This window comes from Haliotis rubra, unplaced genomic scaffold, assembly GCF_003918875.1.
Source record: "Haliotis rubra isolate DU_JTF1 unplaced genomic scaffold, ASM391887v1 Scf805, whole genome shotgun sequence".
In the NCBI taxonomy this organism is placed as follows: Eukaryota; Metazoa; Mollusca; class Gastropoda; order Lepetellida; family Haliotidae; genus Haliotis; species Haliotis rubra.
Window position 1 is genome coordinate 193,498 of NW_025767530.1, and position 18,289 is coordinate 211,786.

Genomic DNA, 18,289 nt, shown 5'->3' on the forward strand with positions numbered 1-18,289 from the left:
TGTCTGTATTGACGTCTCGTTGAGCTCCACCCGAGTCACCAATCCCCTGCTGCAATGGTTCGCTCACCGATGTTGAGGCCGATGATCACTACGCACTGAACGCCTGGACTAGCTGCTAGGTCTCTTACTCTCTGGGGAACTTACATATGATGGACACACTATTCGTGTTTCTTGTGTGGTATCTGTGACTGTTCTGTGACTGACCGATCTGTGCAGGATGCAGCTGTGTGCCAACAACAGTCCCTTGGCGATCGACATGGACAGGACGACGGACATGAGAGAGGCAAGCACAGCGGAGATACTGGCCCCTCCGCTCCTCGTGCTAGGGGCCTGCTATGTGGGTGAGTGTATGATGCTGTTGTTGGCAGGTTCTTCTAGCCTGGCAGTGGATATCCAGGTATATTATCATGAATTCATTAAATCTGTCTCTTTTAATCGTAAGTGTTTTCTATCACAGAGATAAACTGCATCTTCATATGACATTATCAATGTAGGAATAGAAGCCTACAATTAAGTTAGTCTTCCCTTTTTCGCATATCTTATTGTATTTTGTTGTGTGACAAGGAGAGAGGTTTCACTATTGGTATACTATTTACCCGACGTCCTCGTCTCGCATAAATCTGAGGTAGTTTAAATGTAATATCAATGATTAGGTTGCTGTCTCACAAAACTATGTCCAAATTACCATGTGATCAGACCAGTGCACGTCTACTTAAAGTTGATCAGACCAGTGCACGTCTACTTAAAGTTAAAGTTTATAACGCACGCACGCACGCACATATTGAGGTGAAAATTTCCAACTAAATGACTTGACAAAGTATCATCGGTTTTCGGACGTTGCATGTGACGGAAGGGTTTACTCTTGTTGTAATATGTCAGGCTGCTTCACACCGATTGATGGCTTGTGTTGGAGATACAGTTGTCCTTTAATGAGTGGCATGATATACAATTCTTCATGTGACAATCGAGACAGCACCGGATCTTCTTAAGCGTCCGAAAACCCACATCACGATGATACATAGCTACCTTGTAAGTGTGGGACAAAATAATGTTGCTTTATGTTTTGTATAAAGGCTCCAATTATCAAACGGTACCCAGTTACCCTTAGACTGATCTGTGTAGCAAGTTTCATCAAGAATGATTCAACAGTTCGGTTGCCGCACCACCTCCATGTTCGGTATAAACCAACCTGTCCACATATATATAAACATTTAAAACATAGGAAATGTACACGAATCCACGACAAGCCTGATCTCTATGGATAGTTTCACCCACGAACCCACCACTAGACTGATCTCTATAGATAGTTTCACCCAGATAGATTTAACAGGTTTTGAGTTCTGCTCAGAAAAGGCTTGGCGGACAGACAGTCGGACGGACGGACATGCTGATGGCAACAGCCCCCTTTTATTCACACCTGGGGATATACATTGTTAATACAATTAAAGTGTTTGTTGGCTTGCTTATATCTATCTGCTTTGTAACACACGCACGCACACACACACACACGTGCATAATCTTTACTCATGTGTGTTTGCACTTGAAGACCAACCCAAGCTTGCTTCGCAGAAAAACACATATCCTTGTTTTGCCTTGCTTTGATGCACATCCTTCTCCCCTTTCTTTGAAGCATTAGTAATAACACATAAACATAGAATCCTCAAATAAAGCTCCAGACAGAGAACATCGTGTACAGTGCGTTTGAGTCAGAAACCCCGCCGCGACAGATAACAACTTTTGCGTTTTCAATAATGATAGTTTCTTAAACAACTTTATTGGTGGAGTCCGGAAAATTTTCAAATATAAGAAAGCTGTTGGGTATTAGTAAATGATAAACATGTGTACTATTTATATTTATGTGGCAATTTTGTACAATTATAAACTTTGCAATTCATCGGTCCGTTTCTGACTCAAACGGACTGTAGCATTCGATGTAATGAATTTGTGGAATGATTATTTGTGGAAATTGTTAAGTGTATTCTTTCCTTAACATCAACTTCTCTCCGGCACAGTGGATGTGCTTGGTACTTCTTTGCGACCAGTTTGAATGTTAGGACGTTCTACAGTTATACATCCCTGTCGTCGTTTACGTAAATAACTTTATAATACCTTATAATTCTACTTCAAGTTTTGTTGGCCTTCGCATACAGTTGATGAGCCATTCATTGATGTAACATGGCAGTATATAGCCGTGAATCACCTGACTAAGCTGGGTTGATGTCTGCCCCTGGTCTACATGCTCCAACACTCCTTACCCGTGCTGTCGAGAGATCTTACCAATCAATGTCATTTATTGTCATTACCATCTTTCTAGATCTCCAAGGTCTCCTTCCGGGAGACTGAATGAGTTCTTAAGAACGGAACACATCACACACCTTCACAAGTCATTCTCAAACTATCCCATATCCGTCTCAAAACTGACAATTGGCCTGCAAGAAATCTTACCAAACCGCCAGACACGTGGCTTCACTTGGGACTTTCCTCCAAAGTCAGTGCCTCATACTGATACATAAGATGATAAAAAAGTTTAATTTGAATCAATCTTGGATGGGAGAGGGAGATGTTGAGTGGTAGTATTCAGTCCACTCGTGACAACTGGATGTGATCTTTGATGGCCATAAGGAAATCACTTGATAAAACACGTTGTGGAAATGTCGATGACACCCGCACGGTGAACAAATAAATAACGGCTCATTGACAACTCGCCATTACCATAAATATGGACGCTTGAATACAGCGTGGGTGAACCAGCCGTGACAAGTCGACCCTTTAACTTCGCGAGTCCGGCTTAATTAACGAAACAACCTTACTTCACAGTGAGGCCCTAGTGGGCAGCTAGATGGAGTTTTGTATCCTGCTCTATAATTAATGATGGCTTGTATAGGATCCGGTGTGACCAGAACCATTGATCCCGTATATTGCTTGGCATCTTGGTTATTACTGCTAAAGAATCACCGACCCAATATTATCTGACCGAACAGAACCACGCTACCGTTTAATCAAATGGTAATATTCCATGGCGGTATATTAAGGACGTAATTTGTGTCTGGGGAAATACTTGACATGCATGAAATGGCAGTTTCAGAGACCGAGCCAGCTGTCTACTGCGCAGATTCAAGGAAAAGGTCAAACTAAGATCCCATGACCCGATTTCGTTGATTCATGTTTACTTGCGTAACGGAACAGTGAATTCATAGGGCTCATTCGTTTCATAACATTCGGTGCCGTTTCCAACGTGTTTGTTTAAGAATGCATGTTTGTTTGAAATTTGCCCGAGGTGTTTCATATAAATTCAATTAGTTTCGGTAAACATTTGCAATCAATATTCATCGATATGTGTTCATACTGAAAGGGTAGTTACTGAAAAGTACTTGATATATGTTGACGTATTATCAAATTGCATTAGTGCTGCAGTCGAACGGAAGCGAACTGGTTTGTAATATTGTTTTACACGAAATTGATGTTCGAAAATCCATCGTCATACCTGGTTATAACCATTCACAATATACGATGTCTGATTGTAAGAGGTTATGGCGATGAGCTTCGACAACAGCAATTCATTTAACCATTTGGGAGATGTTTCCATTCTCTTTGTCTCCATTGTATATATTTACATTACGTGGGCATAAATCCATCAATACATCCAAGTTTATTTTTTGGGTAAAACAATTTCACAAACTAAGTGATCTCGTCAAGGTGACTAAACATGGATGTATTTATTCCGCTGGAATGTAAACCTGATTTCGACCAGAATCGTCAGATACCGTAAAACATATTTCTGTCTGTTTAAAATGCATAGACCCATCTCTCTTTATGTGACAGGGGATAATTCCCCTAAATAATGTAGCCCCTGTAATCTGACAAGATAGGAAGAGATTGGCATACGTTTCGGATAGTTCCTGGAAATGGATTTCCTTCATTCTTCAAAGTCAAAATTTGAAAACATACGTTTAATTCTTCCAAACTATAATTCATCCAAGTGACTGGTTTAAGATTCAAACGATCCTTTCAATAAAATATATCTTAAGAAGCCAGGTCGTAAAAATATGCACCCGCGAAACAGCTGTGCTGATCCGTAGTGTCTAAATGTCTAGAAAGATTATGTATTTCGAAGAAACATGAAATGTCCATTCGGTGGTGATATATTTGATCTGGACATCATAGTCTTTAACTGTACGAATGGACTTTAACTTACGAATGTTTTAAACCTAGTAACTGTTTTTATGTTTAGTCAGATGGGATTTTCACAAAGCTTTGGAGTCAACTTTGTGTGCAGACCCTTTCAGTGTTGTCACGACCCCTAGTGTACAGTACACAACCATGTGCACTAAAAGAACCCACGAATCCGTTGGTATATGACCAGATGGTGGCCACATGTATACGTGCAAACACCTAGTTGCGGGTACAGCACCGTGCAGTAAACTTGGACAAAGTACTGTGACTATGTGTCCCAGTCCACCCAGCTGTGAATGGGTACCTCGTAAGGATGGGAAAGCCACACTAACTCGGTGCGCATAGTGGCTGCAAGAGTTGTACAATCCCCGGGGAGTCGAGATTGATAATACCATAAAAAACATTATGCCGATGAGATTGACATCCAGTGATCGAGGGAAACAATACCAGCGCCTTGAGTATGTACTATAGTTGCGTGGATAGTCTATACTTTTTCTTGGTAGTCTACGTTTCACTCTTCAAGAACCAACACTTCGTGTTAACATTCAGCTCGCCTTGAACTGATCATGTTCCTCAAACAAAATACAATGCGGGATCCAAAAATGATCTTATCCGGAGAGACTAAAGTGAGTAAAGGTATTAGTACAACTCGAAATTGATCTTAAGTACAAAAATACTTGCGTCTATCTTTTGGTATGATCCAATGTTTTGATAACTAATTAATAGCTAAGATCACAGTGCTCATCCGTCGAATGCATTTTACTACCTGAAATCAGAAATTCGACGAATCGGTACACGACCGAACTAATTGGGTCTTATGTCGTTCTTGACCAGGATACCATCTTACAGTGCGAAAGGTAACCACACACACACACACACACACACACGCACGCCAGCACGCACACGCACACACACACGTGTATATTCAATCAGTTTTTTGTTGGGCCTGGGTAGCGGCGTGGCGACTCCAGCGACAGGTTACAATTCTATGTATGCTGGTTAACTGAAATGCAGAACTTACCAGGTTTATGCTAATTGTCGTCTGTCTTGTCCACCACAGCTTTGATAATCCTGTGGATGAAGACCCACGGCGGATATGTCGCTCGTCTGCTCTTGCCGAGATGTCTAGGGAGCAACTCCACTGATGACGTCTCCAACGGACGATTCAACAAGAGCACGTACAGGGACGAATGTTGCGCAAAACCCTTGCTGTCAATGGAGGACAAGAAGGTCCTCCAAACTCTCACCGGACAGACAAATACTTTCAAAGAGCTAGTTAAAATCGTGACGCCCGCAACCATGTCTCTCGCCTTTTGTCCTCTCACTCTCTTCACGCACAGTCTGATTTTAGAAGGATTCTGGCCGAAGGATGCCTTTCCCAAGGCCCCGAATATCAATGATGGCATCGCGTGTTTCCTTGTTCCGGCGGGGATGGTATACGCCATATCCTTCGGGTTTGCCTTTCAGGCGGTGTTCACTCGCCATCAGGACACCGACAGGTGTATCAGCGAGGAAGTGAATACCATGAACCGAATTATCTCCCTTGTGTCACGGATGCAGTTTCCCAGCCCAAAGACACAACTGGGGATCCTCAGAGTCATCAAGGGTGAACTCATTGCTATGGTGCAGGATGTACTGGGCACGCAGCCATGTTTGGACTACGACGCAGGGAAAGAAGGTACATTCGAAGGATTGTTCAGACTTTTTATTCCATTTGTGCGTAGTTATGTTTTCAAAAATATCCGTCCGTCCACAATTAGCCCAAACATACCATCCAGTACTGTTGTAATTCTTTCAACAAAAGTTTGTGAGTTGATGTCATAGACATGGGAATGTTTAAGATATACGTGCAATATACTATACACTTGATGATTTACAATATATTCATAACATGTGTTTTAAATGGCTAGACTTACTTTATCTTGGGCAGAACGTGTCGCCCCTTTCCCTTGTTTCGTAAGAACAGAATAATATTGATCTGGTGTCCCGATGTGTAACACAAGCCTTGGTTGTCATTGGTTGTCGGTTGATTGTTGCTGTAAACACTGCTCCATCTGGCCAACATTCAAATGCTTACTTACACCATGCATTTCCATGCAATTCTTTTTAACTAAATGTTTACAGCGTTTCAAGACCTCATCCGGGTTCTGGCATCAGAGTATTCGATGGTGTCATCGCAGAACGACGCTGTGTTACGCAAGCAGGCTATAAAACTGATATCAGCCCAAGTATACCGCTTTGAGCTGAAGTGCCCTCACACGCAGAGACTCAACCCTGTAATGTAAGTAACCATGGTAACAGATAGATTGCCAGAAGTATTTCTTGATGATGTCCCAAAGTGACTAAGCCAAGCTCCAGAACCACTCTATATATGTATGAAGACAACAGACTCACGACATCTATACAGCGCCAGCCAGGGTGTGATGCAGCATCTGTTGAAATGAGCAGGAAACATATTTTAGATGGAGTTGGATGGGGTAGGGATGGCGTTTTTCGAGTCCAGTCACAGGGAGGCACACATCAAGCTGCAGAACCTTCTCGGTTATCCAGTCCATCATGTCTCCAGTCTAATATGAAATATATCGGATATGACACTTTAAGCCTGAGTCACACCAAAGTAGTTCTTAGTACGTCCTGCCCCGTCCCAAAAATAACTGTAAAACGGGTTCGAACGGGATACTACGTGTAACTTTGGTAAAAAATACGATTCCAATTCGATTATAAACAGTTCTAAGTACGTCTGTGTCGCCTTTTTACCGTCCCCAGACAGTTGGTATTACGTTTAGACTGGGTAAAAATTGTGTGTGGACAACGTTTTTAAGCCGTTCAGTATCGTCCTTAGTCAGTTTATATGCGTTCTGAACTGGACCTATCTCGTTCTTATTACGCATAACCCCGTTCTAACTCGTTCTTAACTGGACCGACTCGATTTCAGGCAGTTCTTCCCGTTCGCACTACGTTCTCCCTCCGTTCCAAGTGCGTGCAATCGTACTAGCAATCACGCCCTGGTCCGATTTCGATAAGTACCCAGCAGGTTATTGCCCGTTCTCAGTTTCAGTTTGCCCTTCTGTAATTGGTGTTATTTCTCAGTTTCAGTGGAATGAATGCCATGCCCTCTGTAATTGGTGTCTTCTTTTTTAATGAATGGGTCGAGAGTTCCAGAAGGTCATCAAACATTGGTGGGGTGATTCTCAAGAAATTGCAGAAGGACTCATGATCAAGGCGGAGCTCCACCATTAGTTGATGATAATGTCCACACAGTTCGAGCCCGATCCGAACATTTTTCAGGACCGTACTGAGAACGAGTCTGGTGTGATGGGGGTATTCCACACCATACGCCTATTACAACATAAAATACCTTTGTCTGCCCCGTTAACGGTACACATAGACCCAGGTTTCCGTAGATATTTTTGTGTTAACGGTACACATAGACCCGTGTTTCCGTAGATATTTTTGTGTTAACGGTACACATAGACCCAGGTTTCCGTAGATATTTCGTGTTAACGGTACACATAGACCCGTGTTTCCGTAGATATTTTTGTGTTAACGGTACACATAGACCCAGGTTTCCGTGTGTTAACGGTACACATAGACCCATGTTTCCGTAGATATTTTTGTGTTAACGGTACACATAGACCCAGGTTTCCGTAGATATTTTTGTGTTAACGGTACACATAGACACGTGTTAACGGTACACATAGACCCGTGTTTCCGTAGATATTTTTGTGTTAACGGTACACATAGACCCAGGTTTCCGTAGATATTTTACGGTACACATAGACCCATGTTTCCGTAGATATTTTTGTGTTAACGGTACACATAGACCCATGTTTCCGTAGATATTTTTGTGTTAACGGTACACATAGACCCATGTTTCCGTAGATACTTTCGTGTTAACGGTACACATAGACACGTGTTTCCGTAGATTTTTTTGTGTTAACGGTACACATATTTTGAACCCATAGACCCAGGTTTCCGTAGATATTTTTTGTGTTAACGGTACACATAGACCCATGTTTCCGTAGATATTTTTTGTGTTAACGGTACACATAGACCCAGGTTTCCGTAGATATTTTTTGTGTTAACGGTACACATAGACCCATGTTTCCGTAGATATTTTTTGTTAACGGTAACGGATATTTTTGTGTTAACGGTACATAGACCCATGTTTCCGTAGATATTTTTTGTGTTAACGGTACACATAGACCCATGTTTCCGTAGATATTTTTTGTATTAACAGTACACATAGACCCGTGTTTCCGTAGATATTTTTTGTGTTAACGGTACACAAAGACCCGTGTTTCCGTAGATATTTTTTGTGTTAACGGTACACAAAGACCCGTGTTTCCGTAGATATTTTTGTGTTAACGGTACACATAGACCCAGGCTTCCGTAGATACTTTTGTCTTCATGGTAAATAAGGTTTCCGTAGGTATGTTTGTCTACTTTATCAAAAAAGAATTTCATTGTATGTGTATATCGTATATTGACATATGTTTTTAAAGCGTTTATTATGAACCATCATCTCTACCAAGAACGTTTCAGTCCCACACCCTTTCCATGACTGGTTCATCCCTGGATGTACCTGCCACATAGCGCGTATTGTTATCACTTAAGTACCCACTTTAGGTTTGTTGACATGGCAGTCTATCCTGCTGGGTTGTTAGTGCTGATTGGATTCTCCCCGCCCCCAGTCAATGGCCTCCCGAGAATAACCAACTGATGCCGTAGTTTAACTTTGCTTTATTTACACTACCGTATTACTGATAATTGCGATATTGTGGATATTGATAGCCATGCTTGGGCGCCTGAACATTATGTTTGTAATAAGCACATCACTGCTCGTGTTTGCCTGTCCATTTTCTTCCTTTTGGAAATAAACAAAACATGTTTGATAATCGAGTAATTCCCTGAGAGGCCACAGTGTGTGTATTGTGCTATGAGTGTAGCTCGAACTGAAAGAAACGCGCTGTGTTTGGTGTCAGATGGTTGTCAACGCTTGGCTTGCTTTAGTTTTAATCTAACAATTGTAAACATAAGTGAGTAACAAATAACGCTCCTTGAAGATGCCCTTCAGAAACTATCGAACAACCGAACACCGTGAACACAAGATACATGCTGGCATATTAGGGTACACAAGGAGTGAGACGCAACATTGTAGTGGTGATTAATGATAATTTACTTTAGAAGTATTGCAGAAAGGTGAACTGCGACACCAAAGAACTGCTTTCAAACAGTGCATCCACATGGATAATGGAACCCAGCTAGTCAGCGGGTTGTGTAGGCGCTTTAACCACTAGACTACGCTCTGTGCGCGTGTGTGCGTGCGTGCGTGCGTGAGTGTGTTGAATTGCCTGCCTCAAATGCCGACCAACAAGCTGTAGGGCTGGCTTGTCTCGTCCCTGATCCATACTATGCTTTCTTCCACCCAGTACTTAATGTAATGCTATTTCTCTAAATAAGCAAGTCTAGATTTGAGATTTGCCACAGATTCAGTCTGGATCTCCATTTTAACTGGGCTCCTTTTCAATTTAAATGTTTGTTTTTATCAAAACTGTATGTTTTCAGATCTCCTTGCAGGGCTTACAAGTGTTTCTGCCATAGTTTGCGTGCATTTCAAACATATTTAAAAACAAACGTATTTAAGAGACAGTAAGAATATCAAACATATTACAAAGACGCTAAGAATATCAAACATATTACAAAGACGCTAAGAATATCAAACATATTACAAAGACGCTAAGAATATCAAACATATTACAAAGACGCTAAGAATATCAAACATATTACAAAGACGCTAAGAATATCAAACATATTACAAAGACGGTAAGAATAGACGGTAAGAATATCAAACATACAAAGACGCTTAGAATATCAAACATCTTTAAAAGACAATACTAAAATCAATCATATTTAAGAGACAATAAGAAAATCATTAAAGGTTGAAAAACGCACCAGTACGTTTTATTACTTCTATGACAATACAATAGGCAAACATGAAACTAATGATACAGTGGCAAATGGAGGGTTCTGCCTGCGCGTTCAGAGTATGTTGAGTGTTTACTTACAATAATCAGTACTGATGTTTATGATTGTGTTAATTACCCTGGAACCACGTTCCAGTATTTCAGTGTGATCCTGAGTAAACATGACTCGTGGACTTGGTTGATGATCGCTACTTCTAATGAAACACAACAATGACTCGGCCCTCGAACAGTACCAGGGCTAAAAGGTTTTCGGTGTAAAATGCCTCGTACAGAGAAGCCTTCGGTCCCTAGATTATCCAAACAAACAATAAAAATACTCGACAACACAAAATGTGTAAAGCAAAATGGCTTACAAATCCTACACAAGAAGTCAATATGGCGTGGTTCGGTCTGCATTGATTAGTGTAGCATTATGTCCTGGGTTGCAAGGCCGGTACTGACACAGTGGTACTTCAGAAGGGTAATGACTGTGTCTTTGTCAACTCGTTTATTAATAGCATCTAAACTAGTATTGAGTTGATTCAGGTGATTAAGTTTCTATCCAATGATGACTTCAATTAGTTGTACGTATTTGTTCGGTCAACAGGAAGAACGAACTGTATGTTGTGTACAGTTTGCAGAAGTAGTTCACTCTTTGCAGCGAAAACCGGAGACACGGAACTATGACCTCTTTGATCTCGCCTGTGGTTGAATATTGGAATTGGAATAGTATATTGATTTGAAAGAATCAAGTAGGCATTTGTTTCGGTAAGATATATCTAGTACCACAAAGCAAAATCAGGAATGATTTCTATCATTGATGTGTCTTTGTGAACGTCTTACTCGGTGTTGCGTGTTGTGACCGTGATCAAACAAATTGTGCAAAGTCATGGTGCTCCTTGAAGTCTTGGTCGAAAGACATGATCGACTGAATCTCAAGCGCTGTGACATGTTGACACCGCGGGATGGAGCTCCTCGAATATTGCTCGACGTAAACAGGAAGTAGACTGTTGGATAGCTGAAGCTCAGCGATTAATGCTCACGATGTTGATCACTGGATTGTCTGGTCCAGACTCGATTATTTACAGACCGCTGCCATATAGCTGGAATACTGCTGAGTGCGGCGTTAAACAGAAACCCAACCAACCATCAGTCTCAGCAGGGTACAAACTCAGGACAGATGTCAAGCTTACATAGCATCAAACAGAAACCTTAGGTGGTGCTTTGAACGGGAACTACTGGTTAATAGGAACAATACGGGGACGTGAACTGGTTAATAACATAAATATTGGGACTTGAACTGTTGGTGTATAAGGTTAGTACTGGGACTTGAACTGTTGGTGTATAAGGTTAGTACTGGGACTTGAACTGTTGGTGTATAAGGTTAATACTGGGACTTGAACTGTTGGTGTATAAGGTTAGTACTGGGACTTGAACTGTTGGTGTATAAGGTTAATACTGGGGCTTGAACTGTTGGTGTATAAGGTTAGTACTGTTGGTGAACTGTTGGTGTATAAGGTTAGTACTGGGACTTGAACTGTTGGTGTATAAGGTTAGTACTGGGACTTGAACTGTTGGTGTATAAGGTTAGTACTGTGACTTGAACTGTTGGTGTATAAGGTTAGTACTGGGACTTGAACTGTTGGTGTATAAGGTTAGTACTGGGACTTGAACTGTTGGTGTATAAGGTTAGTACTGGGACTTGAACTGTTGGTGTATAAGGTTAGTACTGTGACTTGAACTGTTGGTGTATAAGGTTAGTACTGGGACTTGAACTGTTGGTGTATAAGGTTAGTACTGGGACTTGAACTGTTGGTGTATAAGGTTAGTACTGTGACTTGAACTGTTGGTGTATAAGGTTAATACTGGGGGCTTGAACTGTTGGTGTATAAGGTTAGTACTGAAACTGTTGGTGTATAAGGTTAGTACTGGGACTTGAACTGTTGGTGTATAAGGTTAGTACTGTGACTTGAACTTTGAACTGTTGGTGAACTGTTGGTGTATAAGGTTAGTACTGGACTTGAACTGTTGGTGTATAAGGTTAGTACTGTGGACTTGAACTGTTGGTGTATAAGGTTAGAACTGTGGACTTGAACTGTTGGTGTATAAGGTTAGTACTGTGACTTGAACTGTTGGTGTATAAGGTTAGTACTGTGACTTGAACTGTTGGTGTATAAGGTTAGTACTGGACTACTTGAACTGATGGTGTATAAGGTTAGTACTGTGACTTGAACTGTTGGTGTATAAGGTTAGAACTGTGACTTGAACTGTTGGTGTATAAGGTTAGTACTGGGACTTGAACTGTTGGTGTATAAGGTTAATACTGGGACTTGAACTGTTGGTGTATAAGGTTAATACTGGGACTTGAACTGTTGGTGTATAAGGTTAGTACTGTGACTTGAACTGTTGGTGTATAAGGTTAGTACTGTGACTTGAACTGATGGTGTATAAGGTTAGTACTGTGACTTGAACTGTTGGTGTATAAGGTTAGTACTGTGACTTGAACTGTTGGTGTATAAGGTTAGTACTGGGACTTGAACTGTTGGTGTATAAGGTTAATACTAGGACTTGAACTGTTGGTGTATAAGGTTAGTACTGTGACTTGGACTGTTGGTGTATAAGGTTAGAACTGTGACTTGAACTGTTGGTGTATAAGGTTAGTACTGGGACTTGAACTGTTGGTGTATAAGGTTAGTACTGGGACTTGAACTGTTGGTGTATAAGGTTAGTACTGGGACTTGATCTGTTGGTGTACATGTATAAGGTTAGTACTAGGACTTGAACTGTTGGTGTATAAGGTTAGTACTTGGACTTGATCTGTTGGTCTGTCAGAGTAATACATTGGAAAGAAAGTCTGAGAGAATCACGGTGATGAGTGACAGTCAGGTTGTGGCGGTCCGGGGTTTCAGGTAGTTCGGGAGAAACCCGACCGCCTTGATATAAAACAGCTAGGTTGTGACAGGCTGTTGTCTATCCACTGAACAGCATGGACATGCAGTGTCAATTGCAGACTGAGAGAATAGGTGATTTCATTCTTGCCTTTGAATCAGACGTATGTCGCTGTCTGACTTGGAATTGCGTGGAGATGAAGGGGTTTGTGTATACAGAAATGTTCCCTTAACAAAATCAAAATACAGAAACGTACCCCAGGACGTTTTCTTTTCCGGAACTGTCAGAATATTGTACTAGATGCATTTGATTGCGTTATTAAGAAACGAACATACACAGTAGCAAACATTACGCGAACAGCGGGGACGGGAACAACGACATACGGTTTCCGTTTTTTATTTTGTTTTTTTATTCGTACTCCGTTTAGGGTACCGGGTACGTTTCTGTATTTTGACTTTGTTCAGTGTAAATGAAGATGCTGTGTAAACATAACATGCCTGGGTTTCACGCACACAGTAAGGATGGCATTGGCCACGTGACAGTGATAACGTAGAAGCTAAAAACTATCACAGATTTTCACACTTAACATTCGGCTTCAACTGACAGAATTACTCCCGTGATATAAAGCTACACAGGTGTACACACATATCGCAACACGGCGTGTTGAAAGGTTGCGCCAGTGCACGTATATACAACTATAGGTGTTGATGTCTTCCAGGTGGGGAGTTCTGGAGACGCTGGGCTACTTCAACTTCATGGCCATGCTGCTGGTACAGACCCAGTCCTATGGGATGGATCTGTCCATGTGTATCATCACCGTCATCTCCATCTCCATGTTGTGTTACATCATCGCCGACCTTGACAACCCTTTCAACGGCTTCTTCAGAGTCAACCTCTCTGTGTTTCTGTCGGTCGTCACAAGGCTTGAGGTCATTTACAGTAAGTGCGTCCTCACCATGTGCCGTCACATCAAGGACACACGTGACCATAACCACGTGAGCGTAACCACGTGACTCTTTATGGATCGGGATTTCTTGTTACATGATTTTCTGTATTTATCCTAAGTGCAACAATATTCCATGTCGTATTGACCAAACAGGGTCTACCCGAATAATAGTGATGTTCTTTTAATAATAATGCTTTTTACCTGTATATCTCGGATCTCAAAAGTGCCAATGTATACAATGCCATGTTCCGTCCAACTATTTCTGTCCATAACGGCCTTTCGGTGATACTAATGATGCTTCAATGTTTGTTTATTAAATTATGTATACTGTATATTTAGAAACAGCCTTCAAGGGAACATAGGATGTTTTGTGTTCAGATTTGGATCTGGCGTGGTGATGTGTAACATCACGGAGGAAGCTCTCTCCTCAATAACTGAACATCTTGCAAGGTGATAAGACTAGACAATGCGTTCCTGTGGTGTCAGTGAACATTTTTGAGTTCGTTGTGATTATTCACGTCAAACAGGTGCAATCGTATTGATCAAATAATCCCGTTTCGAGGTGCCTCTGTTCCAGTATAACCATGATGCAGCTGTGTGATGCAGTAGGCACCAGATAACTGGTTGTCTCCCACACCTTATAGAATGAATCCAATATGGAATCCAGCTCAAGTCTAGGATGGTTTTGCAAGTCTAGATTACCTTTTATCTAGGTTTGTTCTGGTCTCCGTTTGGATTTTGGTTTCTATTTTGTACATACAGCTGTACATATTTTTTAAGAAGATAATTTTATTTCTGAGACTAAATAATAATTGAGGGAGATCAAATACACATGCACTAGGACAATTTGCACCATGACGATTCAGTGGTTGGTATATGTCCTATCCATCAGGAGATGAAAGAGTAAGAATATACTCGGAACGTTGTGTTCCTCACAATAAAGAGGTTGATGAAGGAGTAAAAATATACTCCCAAACGTTGTGTTCCTCATATTAAAGAAATTGACATCCATAAATTCTCACCTTTTTTGGAAATAAACTCACAACATTGAGAAAATTTTGAATGACTTACTTGAGAATATTTGTGTCAGGAGCCGAAGGCAAGATGCTGCCTAAACTGAGATGTGGAAAGGCCCTAAACCCAATTAGACCTGACGGCCTCCGTGGTGTAGTGGTTAGAGCGTCCGCCCGGAGAGCGGAAGGTCTCGGATTCGATCCGCGGCCGCGTCATACCAAAGACGTTAAAATATGGTACTTGTTGGTCCCTGCCTGGCACTCGGCATTAATGGGTACAACAAGGACTGGTCGGCTCGGAGTCAGTATAATGTGTCTGAGTTGGGTATTCATGCTTCACTGCGGCATAGTATCTCAGTGGGCTAGCCCTATAAAACCAGCTAAAGTCTGAACAAAGAACTTAGTTAAGCACCCACTGACATATCCCACGATTGAATGAGCCCGATCTTAACCCTTTGGAGCATATCTGGGACATGATTGGTCGTCGTGTGCAACAAAGGGATCCCCCTTTACAGAACCTGGCCCAATTGGAAGCGGCTTTACACGAGGAATGGCTAGACTGCCCCTTCAGAGGATCAGGAAGCTGACAGGGGGTATGAGGAGGAGAGTGTTGACTGTCACAGAGTCTCATGGAGGTTACACTCTGTATTAACCTTGCATCGTGAAAGACACGCAAAATGACATTTTGAATGTCCACTTTCACCATTAAATGCAACATTAAACATTCCAGGGCCATACTTGTAGACATGGTTTTGTATGAAAATCAGTGGGTTGTTTTTTTTAAAAATGAGCAATTATCATCATAAAATCAACATGGATTCCAATCGGGTTTTTTATGAGTCAAAGGATCATACGGGTCAGAAGAAACTTGTCCATCGTGGTCACCACGAGAAATTTTATGTACGTGTTGAAAACCTATCATTGCAAAAATACAGTGGGTGCCTAATTAAGTTCTTTGTGTATATCTGTTTAAAATTAATGCTAAGTCTCTGAAAAATATGTAACTTCGATAAAAACTCGTAACTTCCAAGTGAGATGTTCATCTGTGCCTGCCTGAAGAAAATCTCTCTCCATTGTTGTCGTTCACGATACCTACACCTAAACGAATGCCAATGTAGGGACGGATGGATGGATGTCAGTGTATGTATGTCTGGCCACGCCCACTTTTGCTTCTATGTCAACGTAAGGTACGTGTAGCGTGGTGTACACAGCATCTGAGGTAAAGAAGTACAGACGAGTACAATATACTGATTACAGGTGAGTCCAGGTTACAGCTGGACATTTGGGCCAACCTCTTTTGACATGTCGTAAACCATCCCCAAACCCCAGCGTATTTCGATCAGAGGAATGACCAAATATACCACTTTGCTAAGGATAACTTTTTGACAATAAGGGGAACAGATTGCCCTACACGCTATCGACAAGGTGTGCACGAGGTGCTTAAAAATTCAAGGCAAAACATGGATTACACAACAGTCTCGTTTCCTGTTGACTGGGTTCCGTCCTGTTGCGCAACTTTGTGCAATAACCAGTCCAGAATTTTGAGACAAATTCATTCAACTGGATACATAAATGTTAATCAGTATTATTTGATACATCTAAGCACTTGTATATTGCAACACTACGCTCTTTCTAATCCTTGCAAACACGTCGTGCTCTGTCGTACAGCGTGCTCTGACAAACGAAATCTGGAAATCTCAAAACAAGGCTCTGCCGCTAGAAAAGTTTGGCGGTCTGGTACGGACTTGATATTATATCAATCACGTTGTGCGTTACAAAACTACACTGAATAAGCGCAAAGAACACATATCAGGTGCAACCAGTGAGCCAGATGACTTGTGAATCATTTTACCTCATCAAACGGGCATTCTGTGACGTCTTAGTTAAGGTCATGCTGCCTACACCTCGCCATAAAATATAGAAATACGATATTATTAAAAGTTTAAAATTAAAATTAACTTGTAAATACCATTGTTTTAGAAACAAGGAATTGGAATTCAGTGTAACCATAGTTGTTTGTGGTGTCTCTTTCACTTTCACACGAGAAAATTCGGATCGGCTGAAAAGTAGGTCATTGTCTGAATAGGTTAATGAGACTCATGTTTCGGTTTGTGAGAATCGTGATAGAATCGTTGCACATCATAATCAAAGAGTACAGCAAAGTTTGCTACTGAGGACTGCAACAACTGAATACACTTATACCCCCTTCCGGATCAATGTGTCACCAAAGTACGATCAACATTGAATCGATATCAGCTACCTAGAGGTGGTCGACAGTGTTCCATGGCACAGGGGGAAGACAAGTGTATCCTGATTGTAGCAGTATGTGACCGTCGCCACACTCAGAAATTACCTGAGCGGCGTTAATACAACAACAGAAAAGTAAAAGAGTGCAAGCTTGGTTAATTTCTTTTATCACGAAGAAAACAATTACAAATTAAAAGTGACTGAATTAATGACAATCTAATATGTATTACATTCCTTGGTAACGTAGCTTTCATTACAAAATGAGTCCACAAGTGATGTTGTCCAATATCTTTACCATTTTGGTGAACCCATAAGATATCATGATGACAACCTTGCATTATCAACACATATCTTGGATTCAAACCTGTGACTGTCGGATCCCTGTACATCTAAGGGACAAAACTCATATGTTCTGGTCATCTGGGTCTCCCTACAGTACAAGTACCATGAGCTGGACAGGCACTTGTCCTACTGCAAGCACAGGCAATGTTCACATTATAACTATATAGCATATAGTTTGCATAGTAAGCATAACAAGTTACACATAAGACATTTGTGAAATAACATGAAAGATGGAGCTTAGAAGTATAGAACATATTCAAAGATAGATATGTGATAAAGTAAGGCTTAGTGAGACACAAATGTGAAACATTTAGGCCTGCATCTGGGGCACATAGACATTAATATCTGGTTAAACTCTTCAATATTGGGCTGCAGAGGTGATTGTTTCACAGTTCGTTCAACCACCATGTATAGTGTAATAAAGCGACGAGGAAGTATTCTCTCCAGAGGTAGTTTAAATTTTGATTTTTCGGAAAAAAATGTATATATTCATGACAACATTCTTGCTGCACAGAGGCGTCGGATTAGTCAGGAGTTATTATTAGAGCAGTCATGAAAAATACCATTGAATGTACAGATATTACAAGTAGGTTGCTGTACACCACTACACGATATAGGGGCGGATACTGCTTTTTGAGATGGGGATTTCATAGGAGTTTCAATGGTCATTTGATAAACTTTCAGGACAAAAGTGGGGATGCGCACCCTTGCAA

At 41.2% G+C, this 18,289-nt stretch overlaps 1 protein-coding gene across 1 annotated transcript; it reads left to right on the top strand.

Annotated features, from left to right (window-relative positions):
• The first annotated feature begins 61 nt into the window (after positions 1 to 61).
• LOC124261720 lies at positions 62 to 14,287 on the top strand. Its single transcript, XM_046696068.1, has 4 exons — positions 62 to 341; positions 5,234 to 5,851; positions 6,298 to 6,454; positions 13,747 to 14,287. Exons 1-4 carry the CDS (start codon positions 218 to 220, stop codon positions 14,039 to 14,041), a joined length of 1,194 nt encoding a protein of 397 aa, XP_046552024.1. The 5' UTR covers positions 62 to 217; the 3' UTR covers positions 14,042 to 14,287.
• Positions 14,288 to 18,289: the final 4,002 nt, after the last annotated feature.

What these genes read in the sequence shown, in the direction of transcription:
- LOC124261720 (XM_046696068.1), top strand. Translation starts at nt 218, where the DNA reads ATGCAGCTGTGTGCCAACAACAGTCCCTTGGCGATCGACATGGACAGG. An exon ending in GCTAGGGGCCTGCTATGTGG is followed by an intron (nt 342 to 5,233) that starts GTGAGTGTATGA and finishes TGTCCACCACAG; the next exon opens with CTTTGATAATCCTGTGGATG. An exon ending in CTACGACGCAGGGAAAGAAG is followed by an intron (nt 5,852 to 6,297) that starts GTACATTCGAAG and finishes AAATGTTTACAG; the next exon opens with CGTTTCAAGACCTCATCCGG.